Source organism: Anser anser (genome assembly GCF_964211835.1).
Source record: "Anser anser genome assembly, chromosome: 5".
NCBI lineage: Eukaryota > Metazoa > Chordata > Aves > Anseriformes > Anatidae > Anser > Anser anser.
The window spans coordinates 40,669,500-40,690,357 of record NC_139725.1 but is presented as its reverse complement, the minus strand read 5'-3'; the positions used below and the strand labels follow the sequence as shown (position 1 = coordinate 40,690,357).

At 52.6% G+C, this 20,858-nt stretch overlaps 1 protein-coding gene and 1 long non-coding RNA gene across 2 annotated transcripts; one reads left to right on the top strand and one right to left on the bottom strand.

Moving 5' to 3' along the window:
• The first annotated feature begins 959 nt into the window (after positions 1-959).
• NFKBIA (NFKB inhibitor alpha) lies at positions 960-4,756 on the top strand. The gene is made up of 6 exons (XM_083837695.1): positions 960-1,383; positions 1,706-1,814; positions 2,294-2,504; positions 3,035-3,123; positions 3,244-3,504; positions 4,004-4,756. Exons 1-6 carry the CDS (start codon positions 992-994, stop codon positions 4,049-4,051), a joined length of 1,110 nt encoding a protein of 369 aa, XP_083693821.1. The 5' UTR covers positions 960-991; the 3' UTR covers positions 4,052-4,756.
• On the bottom strand, positions 2,438-20,730 carry LOC310900182. Its single transcript, XR_014584881.1, has 2 exons — positions 6,188-20,730; positions 2,438-5,525 (listed from the first exon to the last, which is right to left on the bottom strand). It is a non-coding gene; the product is annotated as an uncharacterized lncRNA (long non-coding RNA).
• Between the last annotated feature and the right edge of the window lie 128 nt (positions 20,731-20,858).

Sequence of the window (20,858 nt, the reverse complement as noted above, 5' to 3'; positions counted from 1 at the left end):
AAAATGGCAAAAGCCAAAAAACTCTCAGACACTGTTAGTCAGCGAGGCCAGCAAGAGTTGCAAGAGAAGAAAAATTCTTAATGGGAATCCCCCACATCTGAGAAGCGGCAGCAAAATTCACCAGGGAAAAATTCAGCATCGTCAACCTCACAGGCGTCTTTTATCCATGTGGGAGCCCGCGTCTATCCTGTTCTCCCTACGCACGGATGGGAGGACATCGGTAATGAGGAGCAGGGAGTAACTAAAATGGATGCAGAGAGTAAGGGTACTGGGAGAAGGTACCGCTTCTCGGGAAACAAAGTTCCTGTGTGTACGGTCTGAGGGGTTCTGTTTAGCCTTTGACACGGCCTGGACGTACAGAGTGGAGCAGGGATCCTCCCGCCTGCTCCTAATCCCGTGAGCAATTCCACCGCAGAGGTGTGAGGTCCCTCAGGTGCTGTGTGGTACCCGCACACCTGCAGGCTCCGCGATGTGTAACACCAGCCGTGCGCAGCATCTGAGTCTCTCCAAAGCCTGGCACCCCCCAATAAGTAAATAATTAGCATCACGGTGACCCGATCCAGGCTTTGGGACACGGGGTGCAGAAGCAGCCCCACGCCGCAGCCCAAGCTCCCCTCCTGCGTCCCCCAAAGCCCCGTTTGGCCTCCGGGGGAGGGCCGAGGAGCCGGGGGGCTGCCTGCAGCGGGCAGCGGGCCCCGCGGGGAAGCCCCCGGGGCGGCCGGGCGGCGGCGTCCCCCCGCGGGGCTCCGAGTACTTCCCCCCCGCGGGCAGGGCAGGGCCGGGCAGGGAGGGCGCAGGGAATTCCGCCCTGCCGGGCCGCGCCGCGCCGCGCCGAGCCGGGCCGGCCCCCTTCCCTCCCTCCCTCCCTCCCCACCCCGTCGCCGCCCCTGGCGCCGAGCAGGACCGGACTCGCCCGGCGAGGCCTTGAGAGGCTGGAAATTCCCGCGGCGGCGGCTCCTCCCCCGCAGAAATCCCCTCCGCCGCCGTGTATATGCGGCGCGCCGCCGCCGCCGCCGCTCACTCGCGGATGCCCGCCCGGTCGGCAGCGCCAGCCCCGCTCCGCGCCCCGCTCCCGGCCCCGCTCCCGGCCCCGCCAGCCGCCCTCGGAGCCGCGGCGCCCCGCCGCCCTCAGAGCCCCGCCGCCATGATCAGCGCCCGCCTCGCCGCCGAGCCGCCCGCCGCGGAGGGCTGCGAGCCGCCCCGCAAGGAGCGGGCGGCCGGGCTGCTGCCGCCCGACGACCGCCACGACAGCGGGCTGGACTCCATGAAGGAGGAGGAGTACCGGCAGCTGGTGCGGGAGCTGGAGGACATCCGCCTGCAGCCCCGCGAGCCGCCCGCCCGCCCGCACGGCTGGGCGCAGCAGCTCACCGAGGACGGGGACACGTAAGTCGGGGCCGGGGCCGCGGGGAGGCCGGGGCCGGGACGGGAACGGGACGGGAACGGGGCCGGGGCCGCCGTCGGGGAGGCGCCGGGCGGGGAGCGGAGCGCGGAAAGTCCCTGGAGCGGCGCCAGGGAGAGGCGGCTCCCGCTGCCGTCGGAAAGCCCCGGCCGCCGAAAGCCCCGGCTTTCGAAACCCGCACATGACTGAGGCCGTGGCCCGGGCACCTCGTCACCCGTGTTCCCGCCGGGGGGACTGGGGCTCTCGCGTAGCTCGGCTAATTTTTCTTTTGTTCTCTCTTTTTTTTTTTTTTTTTTTTGGATGCAGTTTTCTCCACTTGGCGATTATCCACGAAGAAAAAGCCCTCAGCCTGGAGGTGATCCGGCAGACCAGCGGGGACCGTGCCTTCCTGAATTTCCAGAACAACCTCAGCCAGGTACTTTCACCTCGGCACCCCGGGGCCCGGATCAACCCCCACCGCCCCCACAAAAGCCCTGTGGGGAATTCCCAAGGAAAAATCGCTTTTTTAATTCAGTGGATATTAAATCAAAGCCTCCGTTCAGGAAAGCACCTGAATGACTCCAACCGGTGTTGGTGCAACCTCCCCGGCAGCGGCCTCTTACTTACCGCCCCCATTTTTCAAATATGATGCAATGGGTTGCACCCCTCCTCGCTGGGATGTTAATGATACCCTTCTTACGGATTGCATGTCTGGTATCTGGAGAGCCCCGAGTTCATTGCTTCCAGACTAACGAGCAGCTCTGCACTATGTCAGGAAGCGTAACGAACTGACTTTGTGGGGTGTGTTTTCAGCTGGGCAGAAATCCACAAGCGACTGCAGGGTTTGTGTGTTCAGACATTGCTGCCACGTCCGCTGTGTAACTTACAGGTTTCTCTTTTCTCTTTTGCCTGCAGACTCCCCTTCACCTGGCAGTGATCACTGATCAGCCCGAAATCGCTGAGCACCTCCTGAAAGCTGGATGTGACCTGGACATCAGGGACTTCCGAGGAAACACCCCGCTCCATATCGCCTGCCAGCAGGGCTCCCTCAGAAGCGTCAGCGTCCTCACGCAGTACTGCCAGCCCCACCACCTCCTCGCCGTCCTGCAGGCAACCAACTACAACGGTACGCACATGCTGCCATACGCACACCTCAGTACACGGCGCTGCAGACGGGGCTGCTGACCTCTGCAGAGCTGGAGAAGCAGCGTTGTTTCCATTTTAATAATGAGGAGGCCCCAGAACAATGCAGTGTCTGACTTCCTTAAAATGTCACGGGCTGCATCTCGTAGGCCTCCTCACTGTTGATCATTGGCTCTCATGGCTTTGAATTTTGCATTTTTAATGAGTGCTTTTGCAGTACTCATTACAGTTATATTTTATATTTTTGCACGTTCCTCTTTTTTGTTGTTGTTGTTGTTACAATAAGCCACAGTTAAACACTGGAATAAAGCCTCTTAAGAAATCTTTCCAAATCCAACCCTATTATCCATACTTGATGGAAGTTGGAAAGCTCTTCTGGAAAATACCCCTTTGTTCTGGATGAATTGCAAACTTAAATATCATCCTATCCTATCATCTTGACTGAATTATTAACTGAATTATAGGGCGTTACGTTAGACTTACTCAAATTTTACCTTCATTTGTGTCTTACAGGACATACGTGTCTCCATTTGGCTTCTATTCAAGGATATCTGGCTGTTGTCGAGTACCTGCTGTCCTTGGGAGCAGATGTAAATGCTCAGGTATGTAACTTATACCATGAATTTAACTGAACAGGGCTGTGTAGTCACAAGATTCAACAGGTCTGACGCCAGCAAGCCCAGCTCTCCTAACGTGCAATACCTTGTGTTATTTCCAAACAGGAGCCATGCAATGGCAGAACGGCGCTGCACTTGGCCGTGGACCTGCAGAATTCAGAGCTGGTGTCACTTCTGGTGAAGCACGGGGCAGACGTGAACAAAGTGACCTACCAGGGCTACTCCCCTTATCAGCTCACGTGGGGAAGAGACAACTCCAGCATACAGGAACAGCTGAAGCAGCTGACCACAGCTGATCTGCAGATGTTGCCCGAAAGCGAGGACGAGGAGAGCAGTGAATCGGAGCCTGAGTTCACAGAGGATGAAGTAAGTGGCCATTTGCACCTTTACGAGAGATGGGTCAGATCCTGCCCTTTGTGGTTTGGCTGGTGCCGCTCTGATGACCTCTTACCTATATAACTTGTGGGGATAAATAGCTGCTAAAGCAAGGTTACACTGCCAACTGTCAGAAAGGTGGCAAGTTGGGGCAGGGATATAAATAGAATAAGCTTAAGAATAAAATACAAACAATACACTGGGGAATGGAGGTTAACTTCACACGATGCGCTCCTCTGAGCGTCGTTCTGTTCCTGACACCTACAGAACCTTGTGAGATAAAATTTAAGTTAATTGGTGGTTTTTGCCTCCCCAGCATTTGTTTTTCTGACATTATTAGTGCTGTGGAAGAGCAAACGTAACCATTTCAGTGTAGAAATTATAGGCACCACTGAAGTCAGGGCACACAGCATTTGGCTGTTTTCCCAGAGTAGATAGGATACTCCCAGTAGGAGTTTTGCATTAACAGCATTCTGTGTTTTTCTTCCAGCTTATGTACGACGACTGCTGTATTGGAGGACGACAGCTGGCATTTTAAAGCAGAGGTTTCTGTGAAAAGTGACTGTGTACATATGTATAGAAAAAGGACTGACTTTCTTCATTTAAAAAGGAAGTCTAAATGCAGAGGAGAAGACTGTACTGAAATACTACAGTGCCCAGCCAGGAGCACGAAATGGTAACAAGAGCAGTTGGTTCCATGTTCTGACCTGTATTTAAGTAACAGGAGTGTAACATCGTTAGAGATCTGTGATTACGCACACCACCTGATAAAGAGCTGTGTATCTCGTCGTCTCAGCCAGCTGAAGATAACAGACTACTACACATCCAGCGTGCTGCTGACAGAAATGCATTCGAGAGCTACCTTGTGACGCGGAGTACCATGAGGGATGTTGTCCCCTCGAGGCAGGATGGGCTCATACAAATGCCCCATGTGCTGGAGGCTGTTTGTTGGGCTGGTGTAAGGCTGATGGCACTCCCTTGCCTCGCTGACTGACCCCAGGTGCTCTCGGGGTGCTGGGCAGCAGGCAGAGGAGTTAGAGAGGAGATGTGGCCTCCTAGCTGTTACGAGAAAGGTAGCAATGATGTTAACTGTGGGCATTGGAAACAGTGCGTTTCACACCGTGTGTGTCATAATTGCTACACTTTTTAGCAATTGTATAGAATGTAAATACTGTACATTTCTGTTTATAATTATTTTGGTACATGTGAGATATGTATTTATTAAAAAAGTCAGATTACTGTACCTGGCCTGTGAAGCAATTTGTTGTCCCTTTCATTGTCCTGAGCTGCGTGGGCCCCACACGGTTAGCTTTCTCAGAAGTACTTGAAATATAGTAGACCTTCAAGGTCAGAGGCTCAGGGGTTTTAGGGGGTTTACTGCAGTAGGAGTAAGACATCTAAGCAGCTTTCAGCTCTCAGCCCTTCTGCAGCTAATTTTAGCAGCACACGTAGGTGTAGTTTCCTGTGCCCGTTGTCGCAGGCGGGTAGGGGGCTGGGATTCCCCCTGTGTCACACAAGTGCCAGACCGCCCAGGCCAGGCGGAGACTACAAGACCATCTCTGGTGATAACCGCCCGCCCTGGTGGCACCTTTTGTTCCGTCTCCGGTGGCTGCGGGCACAGCAGGGATGCAGAACGTGGCTTGAAACTTGGCTGCTCTTGTATTGACTTGCTGAGGGAGGTTTGCAGAGCAGCCCCGTGCCTGCCCTCCCTCTCATTTATCACAGCCCAGCTCCGGTTTGAACTCGGACACCTTCAGACTTTCCAGCGGGGATTTCCACAGGAAGAGGGAGCGCATGCCCGGGAAGGAGTGCTGCTGCTTCCCCCCGCTGAAATTCAGGCAGAGGCCTCCCCCTCCTCCCCACTGCAGGAGCTGCAGCCATCCCCGCACAGTCTGCAGCAGTGCAGCCAGGGGCCTTAACGCCTTCCAGTTTTTCCTCCGCGTTTTCTCCAGGAACTAACACAGAATCATGTAGTTCAAATTCCCATCTGCGTCTGATCGCCCTTCAGCAGCCTGTTGCAGAGCAGGGCTGATTTTAGCCGCAGACACTAGACCATTAAGCAATCACATAGAGATTTGGTTGAGAGAAATGGGGCCATTCCCAGCTTTGTGTGCCACACTCCTCCCACACCGCGACCCCGAGATTGGGATGGGGTGCGGCAGAGCTGCTGACGCAGGACCGAGCTCTGCCAGCTCCGCTGGCCAGGGGACTCCTGTGCTGCTGGCAGCCGGCCACCCTCAAGAGGCGGCGAGGGCTCCAGGTTGCACAGGATGCCCATCCCCTTTCCCATCTCCCTCTTTGTGGGGGTTTCTGACACACAACCTGCACGAAGGGCTGTTTGGTATGAGGAAGAGCACTGCATCTGGCTGGGCACTTCCTAATTTGCATGGGAGCCAAAGGCCCTTGTGGAAGTGACTACACAGAAATTGCTATCCTGAGTCATTTGTATTTCCCTTCCACTCTCATTTCATTAGAATTGGCCAGGTGTACACACTGAAACTTCCTTCTTGCAGAAAGGGCCATGCCCAAATTTCAAGCCTGCAATGTTTTCCAGGATTGGGGCTGGGTAAAAATCTGCCAAACCTTCTTGGGCTTTGAGCCTCACCCTGCACTCGTGCAGATTTAGCAGCCACTAAATCTGAGCTGGGGGTGGAGGGGATGGGGGTTTACCTACCTGCTGCAGGGTATTTCACCAGCAAAGAATCCCAGTTGGCTTCGAGCCTTTCTTGACTAAATACCATGTTGCAATGGCTGAAAATAAAAAAGACAATGGTTCCCTCAAGTAGCTGCACCTCTTGTTTCCCACTGACAAAACGTGGGCTTGAAATGCTGTCAGGGCCCTTTGGAGGCATTTACCACCTGTAGATATCAGTGTTCTGGAAGTGCTCAGGTACGTGGCTGGACCTGGTATACAAATATTTAAATAGATACCATCTGAATACAAATATTTTTTACTGAAAAGCCGGAGGGAGGGAGGGAAGTGTAGTTATCAGGAGTACCAGGCTGGCTGAGTACTTTTGGAGGCAGTGGTACATTCCCTGCTGCCCATTGCAACATTTAGGCAAACAATATATTAGGTAGGTGCTGTTATAATGTTGTAAGAATTCTGTAATGACTTAATAAATTAAGCAAATGCTTTACTGTACAAGGAAGTTTTGCAGCTAAACAAATCATTGCCAAGGTACTGCATGTTGGTTATGCTACTGTTTGCCTTCCTCAGTCATGCAAAATTAACAAAGTACCAAAAATGCAGGAACCACAGTTAAAGCAAGTAGGACAGTGATTAATGTGAGAATTTGTGTTTGTTCACAAAATAGGTTTGGGCATGTTGTGTGTTTGTGGCCACTCCACAGTGTACATTGCTAGCACGGATTTATTCAGTGCAGCGTTTTGCCTTTTCACTTGATGCAACTTGATCACGCTGTAACACAAAAGTGAAGCCTGTCCACTATATGTCACTCACACACCCACCCCCAAAAAAGCAAGTTCTGACACATGTCCTTAACCAATGCATATCTGCACTGTTTCTGTCTTTTCCAGACCCATGCCTTTGGAAAGATCTTCTGAGACTGGTTTTGGTGATAACCTTCTGCCTTTATGCTTGCTCCCTGGCATTCTGGTAGACATGTCTCATTAGAAGGACTGGGAGAAAAAGCTCCTTGGGTATTCATTCTGCCAGCATCGCTTTTTTTTTCTTATTCTGCCACTACGGCTGCTATTAGCAGAGCAACTCAACCTGTTCTTGCTTGTCTGCTCCCTCCTGCCAGTGCTTCTCCACGTTGGCCCAGGGTTCAAAATTCTCTTCCAGCACCTGTCCTGGGTTGCTCAGCAAGCTTTAAAGAGTTCCAGAACAGCTTTGCTGCCACAGATCAGGGTCTTACAGAAAAGCATACAAGGATGGCCACTATCTAGCAATACTGAGCATACTCTCCTAACTTCAGCAACTTGTGGTTTGAGACTGACCGAGGTCAAGGCCTCCTTCATAAGAAATGGTTCTTGATGGGGTTTTATTCCACAGACGTTGTTAACTGCTTCTGAGGTGACTGCACACCTCTGACATTGGCAGCACCCTGTGGGAGGGACTGTCTCAGTCCACCGATAAATGGCATGAGGAAGCACATCTCTTCATTTCAGCTGGCCACCAGGTAACTTCTCTTGAAATGCCCCTGACTACAGACCCATCCTCATAGCATGTTCTGCCTCCTGTTTATCCTGTGGTATCAAAATATAACTCTGTCTCTCCGTGAAGGCCAGTGCAGCTTCTGCCGCTTTCACACCACTGACACTGACTTCCTGGAGCTGCTGCTGGCTTCGCACCACAGGATCCCTCATCCCTGCTGTCCCTCAGAGCAAGGACGGGCACAAAGCAGCACACTTCTCTGTTTCCTTATAAATTCTCCCAGTATATATTTTTTTCTAATGTAGTCACATCTACTGTTATTAGCAGGCTCAGTTCTTTCCATCAGCCTCCCTTCCCAGCACCTTGGTTCTCTCTTCCCCAGCAGCAGGATCCACCTTTTTCTGTTCTTTTCTCCCTTTCAGGCTGAGCATTTCCCTCAGGTCCCTCCTCTTCTCCTCCTGCACCAGCTTCCCCATGAGCTTATTCACTCATCCACCTTTATGACATTGCCCTGCATGAGCTTGCATTTTTGTTTCCAGCCTTTCCCCTCACCCATTCTTGTAAAGCAATTCGATAATCCCTCAGGGATATTCCCATACTTCCTTATATTGCACACACAGAGCTGAACTATCTATTTCCTCCCACACCTTCTTCTTCCTCCTCATACTCTCTCTCACCACCGAGTACTTTGGGACCCTTCTCCTTAGTTCATTGCAGGATGTGCAAAGGTGAGGGTGCCTCGCCTCAGCAGGGCGAGGTGGCCATGGGCTTGGGCTGCTGTCTGCACAAGGGGCCTACACGGGGGCTGTAACTCTTGCTCTCCTCCTCCTTCAGCCCGTTGGCATTAGGAAGTGGCTCCCCGCTGACACTTTGGCGTTTTACACAGGGGACATAGCACAGAAGCGCTATCGGACAGACAGGGCCGAGGCCCGGCGTTCAGCAACCACTCGCCCACATGCAGGCCGTGGGCGCGGCCGCCTGCCTGCCCCAGCAGGACTCCGTGCACCAAAAGGCAGCGAGGCCTCCAGCACCTCTGATCTGTTTTAAAAGCTGCTGCTGGCTTTGCCCCACAGCTTCAGTTCAATCTCTGGGGCAGTGGCTGTGTGGGCTCTCCCCATCTCCAGCAGGAGCCAGTCACAGCTGTGGCACCTTGGGGCAGCTCTCTGAAGCCCACACATCAAAGCCAAAAGGCTCTGTTTAAACGCTGACACATTTATCAGGCCACAGTATACAAAACCAAAGTCCAGAGGGCTTGAAACAGAAACACCCCCCGCCCTGGAGATCCGGCTTCCTTTCCTCCCCCTCACTCTGGCACTCAGCTCTTCCCAAGGCCATCTCCTTGTCCGGTTTTCCAAACAGGACTTTCTAGCCTGGATCAGAATAAAGCTGGGGATTTCCCTGCTCAATCCTTTCCGCAATGTGACTGCTTTAGAGCCATCACAAGCAGCTCCAATGGGCTCTGTCACCTTTCCCAGCAGTGGCCATGCAGCCTTGGACCTACCCACCACTGGCCACGGCTTGGTGGAGGCTTCACCAACTGGCTGGGCCGACTGGGTCCTCACACCAACCCCACCTCCTGTCCCCCAGGCCCGCAGCAGACCCAGTCCTCCAGGTCGAAGTCCCAGGGGCACAGATGCCAGCAAGATTTGTGGGTACGCCTGGAGAGGCAAGGGGAACACTTCCAGGGCTGGATGTTGGAGGACAGCATCCAGATTCGGATGGCTTAACCCCCTTACTAACATTTAAATGTAGAGGGCTTCCTGCGCTGCTCCTCAACCTGCCTCTTCCTGGCCCTTGCCAATGCCTGGGTGCTCTAGAGAGTTTATGCAAACTAATTTAAATTGCCCATTTTTTGAGCTTAGTTTGCTTTTGGATGGGTGTCTTGCTTGGAAGGTGCAGGCCTCTTTTAATTTAAATCCTTTTTAAAATCTCAGTTTTAGCTAGCTGAGATTAATTTCCTGCATGTCTTTCAAGAGACACCCTAAAGAGAAGCTTGTCATCCCTCCAACCAGAAGCAAAATGCAAAGTGTAACGTGAAGCTAAATGAGCGAATACGTGCAAAGTGCTGCAAGACCGTCAAACAGAAAGAGCCTTAAAATGCAAACATTTTTAACACAAACGCACCCAGCAAAGTGCACATGGCTGCAATTACAGTGCAAGCCTTAACTCAGTTAATTATTACCCCAGGATTTCAGTAGCTCGGAGGAGGGTGTTTCACAAAGAGGTAGGGAAGAGTTCTGTGAGTGCTGCTGCTGCACTTCACAACCCTGTTTGTCTGCACCTGGGACTGCCCAGGTGTTGAGCAACAGGCAGCCCACGGCGAGAAGCACCGAGCAGCTTTCAACAAGGGGCTGTGCTAGCAGAGCTGAGCTGCCTCCTTCCCCTCTGCATGGGGAAAGGACACGCGATTTCCAAGCCAGAGCTCTAAGTACATGTTGAACCGAGAAGGACTGAACGTCAGTAATGATAGCTGCCTGGCCTGTGTGGTACACAGAGTGAAACCGCCCTCTTATTTCAGTTTTTCTAAGTGGATGGGTTTCCACTCCAGCCTGCGTCAGGGCTGTTGCTTCTGGGTTCAATATAAAATGCCGATTTGACTACTCATCGCGGCCTCTCTGAGAAGCTTTGCCCCAGCAAACAAGCAAACAAATAAATAAAACCTCCCTTAAGCTGCATGAAGACTACTTACTCTGGGCTGTGCCGAGCTGAGTTTGGGGAAAACCCTCCAGAAGAGGGAGATTCACACCACCCACTCGCCCCCAAATAGACTTGACCTCCACCTCCTGTCTCACAGCCTATGAAATTTCCCGAGCTGTAGCAGAACATCCCACATCCTCCATATGCCTGCCTGCCCGAGACCTGTCCATGCTCCCATCCTTGCAGGCCTGACCCACAGCAGCAGCAAGCTGAAACACCTGGCACCGAGATGCTGGGATATCCAACCGTAAAGAAGTCCCACTCGCACCCTGATTCACTTGCTGAGGTGATTGTTTTTCATATGGAAATGCCTTAAGGATTTATCACTGTATCATCTCTGGATCTGCTCCTGCTTAAGAGATGTGGACAGCATCACAAATGGCCAGGACTTCGGGCCAGCGTCACCTTCAGCCACCGCGTGCCTGGACGCAAAGCCTGTTTCCCTTCTCTGGGAAAAGAGGCTGACCTCCAACACGCACAGCGTATCCACTTCCCTTCGCGAACCATTCCTGTTTCTGAAGGACTTGTGAAGCCAGGAACTGATAAATCTTCATTTCCCTTTTCAGAAAAGTCTTGACAAAGTGGGATGAGGAAACCGCTGGGGTTATTTTGCAGTCGGCTTCTTTCGGTGCTTGCTTCCTTCCTTCCAAGCAGTGTCCAAGGAGGTCTTCCAAGATGAGGTGCTCTGGGAAGCCCGTTCCTAAAAATAGCTGTGTTGAGGGGCAGGAGAAAAGAGGAAAGAGCTGCAACCACGCACTGCACAATAACAGAGAAGAGCACATCAGTCAGCGTGCAGCAGCAGTGTGGCATAAGTAGCACTGAACACATTTTTTCACAAGCATTAAGGAGTAAAGAATGTGTAGCCCCACCTGTATCTCAGCATCCTGTGAATGAATGCCAATTTCACCAAATGTTCTGCTCAATTTAATAAAAAGTTGAATAATTCAAAATTGCCATTTTTTATTTTTTTTTTCCCAAAGGGAATATTTTTTTTGTTTTAGCTAGAAAAAATACATTGTTTAAAACTTTTGTGTGATTAAAATAATATTGAGAACTTCCAAGCTGAAACAGAGTACTCAGTAGACTCAGAAAACAAGCCTTTATTTCATTTTTTCTTAGTCTTTGGAAACTTCAGATGTTTCTTTTGTCACTCATCCAAAACAATTTTTCTCCCAAGCTTTCAAGACTGTGACACGACATAATTTCCTCTCCCCCTCTTCTCTTGACTCATGTGAACTGGGCATACCTCTCTGACCTGGGGCGTGCTGCGTCATCCGTGAAAAGTCAACCCCAAAATTTGCATCCAATAGTAGTCTATACAATAGCTATTAAACACCTCGGGCTTGTTTAGGGGCAAGTTTTCAGGCAGCCTTGCAATCGGTGGCCTTCAGTCAGGTCTTCTCTGCCGCCTCTTGCAGTCACAGGCACTCACCCACCTCACCCACGTAGATCCCGTTTCCTGTATCCACTGACTGTATCTTTTGGCTGCTCCGGATACATCAAACATTAGGAGAAAGCTGAGCTCACAGGAGGAGGTATTTTCCAAAATAGATCCTGAGGGCTTTTTTCTGTGGTGAAACTCTTGAGGTGGTAAAGCAATCACGAGCATGCAGCTTCTCACAGGTTAACGGGTGATGATTTGGGCACCTCATGACAAGTGTCCTGGTGTGGAAGATTTTACCCGTGACTTACACCATGTCTCCACGCTGATTCAACTGAAGGCATGAAGCCAATGCACATGACCCAGGGAGTGTTAGGTATTTCCCATGCAGATGCTCTCATTTAGCAGCAAAGCTGAATGAAAGGAGCTCAGTGTGTCCTCTTCCTGCAGGCAAGTCCCCTGCATTGCAGGCAAGTTTGTCATGGAACATCACCATACAAGGCTTCTTAGCATCACCTTAAGAAAAAAAATTATCTCTACAGCTTCACTAACTTTACATCTGGACCCTTGGCTGCTGTCAGCAGAAACTGCATATTCCTCGGAACCACAGTACAAAGAAAAATGGTTAAATTTATTAACCATTTTGCTTAATGTCATATGAAATATCACCTTCATTGCCAATCCCCAGAGCACCTGAGGTCTATCTCTGAGGACAGCTAAAACTAGCAAGGAAACCCTTTGGGAGCAGCCTCCCCGCAGGCAGAGATGACCCTGGCCCAGTGCGGATGTGAAGAATGATGCAGCACTGCTGGGATCCATCAGTAAAAGGGACTTTCAAGGGTGAACTAAAAACCAAGCACGCCCTAACGATAGGGCAGACTTTTCCATCACGTTTCCTCAGCACTCAGCCGAAGGGCAGTGCTGTGATGCATGCAGAGCGCTTGCTGTTTGGTCCTGCTGGCTGCTTGCTCCATGGCGTGGGGAGCCGTGACGTGGTGCTCCCCGCTTCATGCCCGTGGTGGGAGCAGGAGGCCGCCCCGTTCCTGCAGCATGCTGTGTGCCCCGAGCCCTGTTCCGTGAGCTGTGGGGGACATGCTTCAGGAAACCACGGAAGGAAATCAAAGATGAGATAGGTGAGATGGGTGAAGTGTGCAGAGCACGGTCCTGCTCAGCCCAACTGCTCCATCACCAGCATGTGCGAATCCAGAGCTCGGGGGCAGAACTCACCAAAAGCACATATATAAACAGGCACGACAATCAGAAGAAAGAGAGCTTCAAAATGAGGGCAAGTACTGCACAAGGGGAGAGGCGCCATGCGCCCACAAGCCCCACTGAAGCGAGCGGGAGCTCAGCGCCTCTCGCACCGAGCCTTCGGGAGCTCTTCAGACAGGAAAGCGCGAGCTGGCTCCAAGTGAGGTTGCTGCTTTGCATGGGATTTCACTTTACCTCGTTTTACAAAGCAGTGGTAAGAAAAAGAGGCAGTGATGGTAAATGCAAATATCTGCAGTACATCAAGGCCTCAGCACGGAAAACATTTTGAAGCTGCTCAGCTCTGCAGCACCTGAGCGTACAGATAAAAGAGCTGCATGGCTGCGACGTGATTGACATGGGCCTTGACTGCTCTTCTGGCTGGGAAGGGTGCTGAAAAGTCCCTTTATCCTGTCAACATTAATAGGGATTTTTTTGGCTCCTACTCAAACATGATCGAAATAGGTACCGAAGATCTGCTCTTAAAAGTGAGAGCTTGACACGCACAGCTGCCTTTGGCATTACAAGAAATGAAGAAGAAAGAGGAAATGATTTGAGCTGCGTGCACACAGCACGAGCTGCATCAAACAGCAGATAGGAAGATTCTTCCAAGACGCAGTGCTGCAGCCACATTGGCACCTTCTCCCTCTTACTGCTGGCAGCTAATTATTTCTTGCATAGCTGTAGTCCTGCACCTAATGCACTTGCTCCTGCACAAATCCAGAGCGTCTCCCCATTGCTAACTGGCAACCTGTTCGGCTCTGTGTGCCTGCACAGCACTGCAGAGATCTCGAGTGCAATACCAGATGTGCTGCTGGCACGGCGTTGCAGTCCCCAGGAGGGGCCCCCTGCTCCCACCGCCCTCCGCGAGCTGTGTGCTCCCGGCATCTGCCAACTGGGGCTGCAGATGTCCCGGGAGAAAACCCCTCTGCAAGCAGCCAGCACGGAGCAGACTGATTAATACCAAAGGAATGAGGGAGAGGGAAAGAAATATTTTTGCTAGCAAACAGCCAGCAATTTAAATTAAGAATTGCAGTAATACCAGCGAGCCCGACTGAGCGTGGTATTAGCTTCTCAAAATACTTGCAGCGCGACCAATACTACAGGTCTGAAGCAGGGAAAACTGAGGCACGGGTAGTTGATGGTTTATCTTACCCCTTCTGCAGCACAGGAGGGCTCAGCCTGCTCCCTGATGGCACCTAGGGCAGGGGGAAAGTGAAACATCACTCCTTCAAAGCACCTTTCAGTAGTGGCACAGGCTGGCAAGTGCTCAGAGAGCAAAGCCCCTGCCACCTGCGTGGCTCTGCTGCTCCTCGCCTGGGCAGGCTGCGTGCCCCTCGGGGCAGCCAGAGCCAGCCGGGCACGAACTCCTGCTGCAGGGAATGAAGTCAGAGCCCGCAGCGGGCCCGTGGCCTGCAGGATCACCGTCCCAGCTTCAGGCTGCAAGCTCCCCGGGGCACAGGCTGCTTTTAAATACATGTTTGTGGAGGTGCCTGGAGACTGTGTGCTACCAGTCCACTCCGGTGCAAAGCCACAAGGATACAAACTGGTAAAACCAGCACCAACAGAGTTAAATCCATTGGTGCTTTCAGCTGCACACACTTCGATGTCTGCTGTGACAGCCAAGCTTCAGGCTGTCTCCTCTGCACAGGGCCTCCCTCAGGTGCTTTAGGCACAACCAAATGAGCGGATTTCCATCGGAGATGTGCAATAAGGTGAAGTAAAAGGCTGTGGACTCCAGGGACAGGTGCAAGGTGGAAATTCAGCAGGATTTCTGGCTGGGCTGGGACCATGCGTTCCAGCAGGTTTCACCTTTGCTCAGCCTGCCTTGCAGAGGCAGTCTTTGCAAATGCAGTTCTTGAAGCTTTAACACGCATAACTTTCAAAAGTTTCACGCGATTCAGAAAAAAATTTATAGGATCAGATTTTCCTATGGCCCCTCAAGTCATTTTATTAATCACTGGGACCATTCTCAAACGTCTTTCAACATTGAGAAATTCCACTTAATCACAACCTGCCCTGCTACCACCCTTCTCAGCATCAGATGGAGAAAGAAATGATGCAGCGAGGACCTTAGTCACACTAACAGCGCTTCAAGGCTGAGCTGGGGAATGGGACGTGAATCATCTTTGCCTTTTGTTTCTTTTAAGGGAAATAGAGAAGACTGCTGCTGTGAGAATAAAGTGCATAAAGCAGTGGCGGGGGCTTCCTGCTTCCTTCCCAGCTTGGGTCCCTGCTCCTTCCCTGCACTCAGCTGTGTGGACTGAAATACCCAGCACTACTTAAAGCTATTCCCTGGGGATTTGTTCACCACATCTCAGCGAGCGCAGCGCCATGCAGAGCTGTTTTCCAGGACTGGCTGGTGGAGTGAACCGAGGGATAGTACCCAAACAAGCCCATTCCTCTTACCTGCTTCAGTCTCACTCAGCCCGGAGACTTTTCTGTGCATACGGAGGTACAAGGCCAGTAGGATGTGGTGTAAGGAGCAAACAGACCAGCCTGTCAGAGAGGTGTGAGCATGGCAATGACAGGCATTAAAGCCGCTCACTTATAAAAGCTTGCTGAAATCCACTGGGCACTTTTGGAGCCCGGGATACAGAGCAAGGCACTGCCTGAGCAAGCAAAGGGAAATGCCAAGGCCAGAGCTGCCCCTTCAGCCTCACACAGACCTACACAGAAGGGAGCAGAGGGCAATCATGATCACCCTTGGTGCAGCCCTGCCGCAAAGAAAAATCCAGCAGTTGTTTTCTAGACGTGCTTTCAGCAAGGACTCTGCTAAAGAGCTGCGAGCTCAGCTCTGCTACTGCTCCCTCCTCCTCTTCGACCTGCTCCTGCCCTACTACTACACGTGAAGATCTTTCAGGGCACTGAGGCCACGGTGTCTGCAGTGGCTTCCTGCCAAAGCAACAGGAAGCTGCAGACATCGCATCTGCACCCAGCAGCTGGGCACGCCACAGCGCCTGCCTCTGCGAGCTACCCGAAAGAGCGAGGGCCAGGCAGTAAGCTCGGGCTTCTCCGTGGCAGGGCAAAGCCATGCGACTTGCTGCAAGCAAGCTGGGACACTGCTTGCTGCAAGCAAACAGCTCGTCGCATCTCTTCCCTAGGGAGAAACCCCAGCGGGCTGCCTGGGCAGGCAGGGGTTGCCGTGTTTCTGTTTGGGATTTCCTGGCCCGAAATACACGTGCCCGCGCTGCGGAGCCGTGCACGCAGTGAGCTCGACAGGTTGTGCGCGCGTCGGGTTTCCTGCACGCCGGGCGGCCGTCTGCGCAGCGCGGCCAGATTTCGGCAGCCCTTGCGCAACCGGGAGCCCAGGATTTCCAAACACTCGGCTGCCGACGAGTCACAGCTGCAGCTTTGTCAGGACTGCCTGGAGTCAGACAGCCCAAGTCCTTGGCTTCAGCACCAACAAAATTTCCAAGGGTGGAAATTGCTTGGCCAGGCAGGGCCCGGGCACGTGGTACCTGCTGTGTGCCCTCCTCCGGGGCCCAGGCCAGGGGATCCAGCCCCGGTTGGTCCCTTCCACATGCTGGCAAGCTGCTGGCCTTCCTGGCTGACCCGAGCACTTTTTTAGACAGAAAGGTGCCATTAGTTTAACAGCCAGGTCTGCAAACAGAGTAGCTTGTTATTAATTTAGGTATGGCTCGCTTTTCTGTTGTCTCGAGTTCGCAGCCAGCTGGACTCAAATGACATGTAAAGCTGGGGATCTCCCCACACCCCAACCTCTCTATCACTGAACAAAGCCACCTCCCTAAACTGCAGGCCTTCAACCTAATTACAGAGCCCGGCAGCACGCCTGTACGGACACACTCCTGCCATCACACACTCCAGGGATCACAGATCCAGGCTGCAGACCTGTCTGCAGGAGCCAGCTTCAAGGGTTTTCTTATTTTGACCCCAATACTCACTCTCTGTCTCCCAGCCACTCATCCCACCACCACTGCGGAGCTATCTGGCAGCCGTGCCCTGGTCACAGAGCAGGCTTAGGAGCTCACTTAGCTCTCAACTTAAATCTCTTGTTTTGAGATTTATCAGCCTAAAAGGGATAAACAAGTCAGTTCCTAGAAGCTTTGCTGCCGGAGCTGGCAACCTCCACTGGCCATCAGAGACAACTGTGCAGGAAGGTGGTGCCAGAGGTTACACGAGCAGGGAAGCCCCCAGCAGGAGATTTTGCAACAACATCCTGAGCATCCAGGACGGGGATGGCGGCTTCCAAGGTCGCTCCTCTCCATCAGCCTGAGCACGTCTCCCTGGCAGGCTCCGCAGAAGCTGCACGCTCTTGCCGAGTGTTTGTGCAATGCTGGAATCAAAGCTGTGCTTAAGGCAATCTGAGCTCATGTTTGCTGATACTTATACGGGGGCCTCGTCCTCGGCGTTGAGCAAACCTATAATTTATGCTGGGGATGATTGGCTTTGGGAGCACGCTGAGCCACGGGGGGAGCCGGTCACGTTGCTCACTGCTCTGCAATTTATTTGCTACCCAGACTATTTCAGGCTGTGTCAGGGTTACATGAAGAAAACAGCTCGTTGAGCAACAGGCTGAGTTTAACACTTAATAAGGATACTGCAGTCACTGTCCCAGAGGTCCTTCCAACCTGGTGCTGTCTTCAGCCATGACCAATGCTGGAAACATCAGGGTATAACCTCACCATCACTTGGGCTCCTGGCCGAGTAATAGCACAGTAGCACAGACCTATGCAAGGAGATGTTTCTGCCCACACGGGAGACGATCTGAGCCACTCTGCAGCAGCAGGACTATTAACAGCCCTGTAACGAGATCCCGGCTGGAGCTGTGCTTCTGAAAGGCCACAGAAATACAGGAGCTATTCAGTCCCGGCCTCAGGAAAGACCGCTTGTTCTCCAGTAGCATAGCGGAAGTCAGCACTTGGGCACAGATCCCAGAAGAGATTTCAAATCCTAAATCAGGATGCTGGTAGGCTGTAAAAGCCTATATCCGAGCCTGGAAAGCTGGCACTCAGCAACTCCCTACATCCTGCAGCACGTCGTATGCACTAGCTGGCTTCTCAGCTCAGCTGACAAGTGGCTCCTCTTGGCACAGGGCTGGCTGGCTGTTTTCTGGACCTTTTGGAGGAGGACAGGTCTTGCTGCACACCCAGCTTTGCTGGTGGAAGAGGCAAGGGCCCCAGTCTGGCTGGCCAATGTGGTACCCACCTTTCAGCCCCCCGAGGGCTGGCAGAGAGCCCTGCACAAGCTTTCCCCTGGTTCAGCTCAGACAGAACCAGTCTGGGTTGCTTAGGTAAGTCGAACTGCGCAGCGTAACCTGTATAATTTTGCCTGAAACTCACACTGGGAACTGCACTCTAATCACTCCACCAGCCACCTGGGGGGTGCAGTCTCTGGTGGGAAGGATGGGTGAGAGGCGGGAGGCTGGAAACCTCCTCCAGCACCAGAGCTGGGACCAGAGGAAGGAAGGTCCCCATGGCCCAATGCACACAGAAAACCCCTCCCGAGGACCCACCAAACCACCAGGGTAGGCAGCAGCATCCCTTCCCAGAAGGGACGGAGGGGTGAAGTTTCTGCAGGTTCTTTAGTAAAAGATGGAGAGGGCCCTAAAGGTTTATCAGGAGACTGAGGAGGAAAAGCCAGTAGGACTGTCTGTGAGTGTGTGGGAGCACTGAGCAGATCGCAGGTAGGAGGGGGCCCCTCCATGGAGCAGCCAAGGCTGCGAGGGCATCCAGGGGAATGAAAAGCTGGGAGGCTGAAGAGAAACCAGCGGGCCCCACAGCTTGCCAGGCAGACAAAATGTGCATGGCCGAGCATGTGCTGTATTGAAATAGAGGAAATTTGCAAAGGGAGAGGAGTCCCAGGGCTCTCAGTGTAGCACCACGCCAGCCAGCAGCGTCAGCCTCCGGCCCCCACAGCCTCCCAGGCCACCACGCTTCAGGCAGGGGAGGAGAAGAGCAGCACCTGTGTCCTGCACAAAGGCACTTGTTCCCTCTGCTCACGTAGGATGGCTCACCTTGAAAACCAGCCTGGCACCAGGTGAAGAGGCGCTGAGCCCAAGCAACACCAGCCAGGCAGGCGGACGCCTTTCCCAGCCCGGCACGAGGCTGGCTAGGCCGAGGCGGGACCACGGAGAGGCAGCCAACTGCTCGACGGCAGCACAATCGGCTAAGCCATTGCTCTCACACTGGGAAATTCCAGGTTTCTTCCAGAAACAAAATGTTCCTTTTGCAGCCTAGTTTTGGTGGGGCTCCTGTCAACGCCCAGTCTGTATAAACAACACCAGGGCTGGAAGTAAAGGTATCAGCTCAGTGGTATGCACAGGGCTCCTGAGGGAATGTTTGCAGAGCTTCTCGTGCTAATTGTGGTGTGACAGACATCCTCCGTTGCCCCAGTGATGTTCTCAGGTAAATCTGATGCACATCTGTGATGTGAGCAGCACGTGCCATCGCATGTGCCGGTCCTCTGCGGGACGGCATTGCCCAAAGCACCTGTTGACAGATAGGTGTCCTGGTGACTCGGCTCTCATGACGTGCTGCCACTCATCGAGGAGGGGTTTGCTACTTCCAGCCTAACTAGCACGGCCAGCAGTGCATGTACTTGAGGTGACCTTTCTTCTCTGCTTCATCGATGCATCGTGTTGGCAATGCCCTTCCTTCTTCCCTTGCCTTAGGAGGCAGATAACTACCAAGCGTATCCACCTTGAAGCAAGACTTGCTGTAGTGGATGAAGTGCTGCACTGAGCACTTCCACCACAGAAGGGAACCAGGAGAGGAAAGGTCCAAAGTCTGACGTGGAAGATGTACCTCTGGAGGACCAAAAAGCAGATGCCAGTGCAGAACTGGCTTGGGGCAGACAAACCCCAGTTTGGCTAGTAGCTGTCTGACATTAAGCACAGCATCTGTGAGAACCCAGGGAAACTTCTTAGCGAGGGACAGGCTGGGGGCAGGACTGGAGAAGCTCACAGAAGCCTTTGGCAACATGCAGTGGCAGCTGGAACAGATCTGGGCAGAGATATACAGATGAAAACATTGCCTTCAATTGCTATTCTCAAAACAAAATTACCTCTGGATCAAACCGATGTAATTTCTAGCTGGATGTGCTGGATTTCAGAGCAAATGGGCGTGTCATGCAGATGCTCTCCTTTTGGTGTTTTAGCTCAGAAACCAGAGGGTTTCCTGTGGTAACTTGCTGAGACAAACTCCTCAGCTTTGGAAAGAAGACATTTTTCCATGCCCCCCAGGGCAGCCTCCTGATGGGACACGCTGGGAAGAAGGAAGGGCTTCCTGGGGGGCTCAGGAGCGGTGAGGATTGGCTTCCTGTCCTTACCCTTTTTTCTTTCCCCCTGTCTGGCTGCTGCCGAGGTGGAGGAGAGGCTGCTGCAGCGGTTCCCATGGAAGGCTGTGGCTGGTGGAGCTGTGCCAGCGCCGGCGACTAGCCACCGATTTGGCTTTGACTGTGGTTTTCTGGGGAATCACCCCAATGAAAGCAAACAAAGCACACACCTGACGACTCCTATTAAATATATCTCACTTCCTGAAGGTAGCAGGCAGCCAGAGTCCTCCACTGCTCTGAAGTTGGCTGCTCGGTGCAGCCAGATCTAGGAGCAAGTGCCCCAGCTGCAGCAGGGCTGCTTTGTGCCTGCAAAGGACTGCTGAGGCCGGAGAACTTCGGGGGGTTTTTGCAGTGCTGGTTCATGCATATGCTGATCATGCAATGCTGCTTTCTGTCTCACCAGGCCAACCTCCTTTACCGTCACACTAAGCAGCTGATTGCATTTCACTATTAATAGTTACTTAAAAAAAAAAAAAAGTTCCTTGTGCCATTTTCTGGTTAATACCCATCTCCCTAGGATTCTTCTCCTACTTTCATAGTGATTCAGGTGGAAAACACTGCTATGGCACGATTTCCACTGAATATGCAGATTCACAGGGTCAC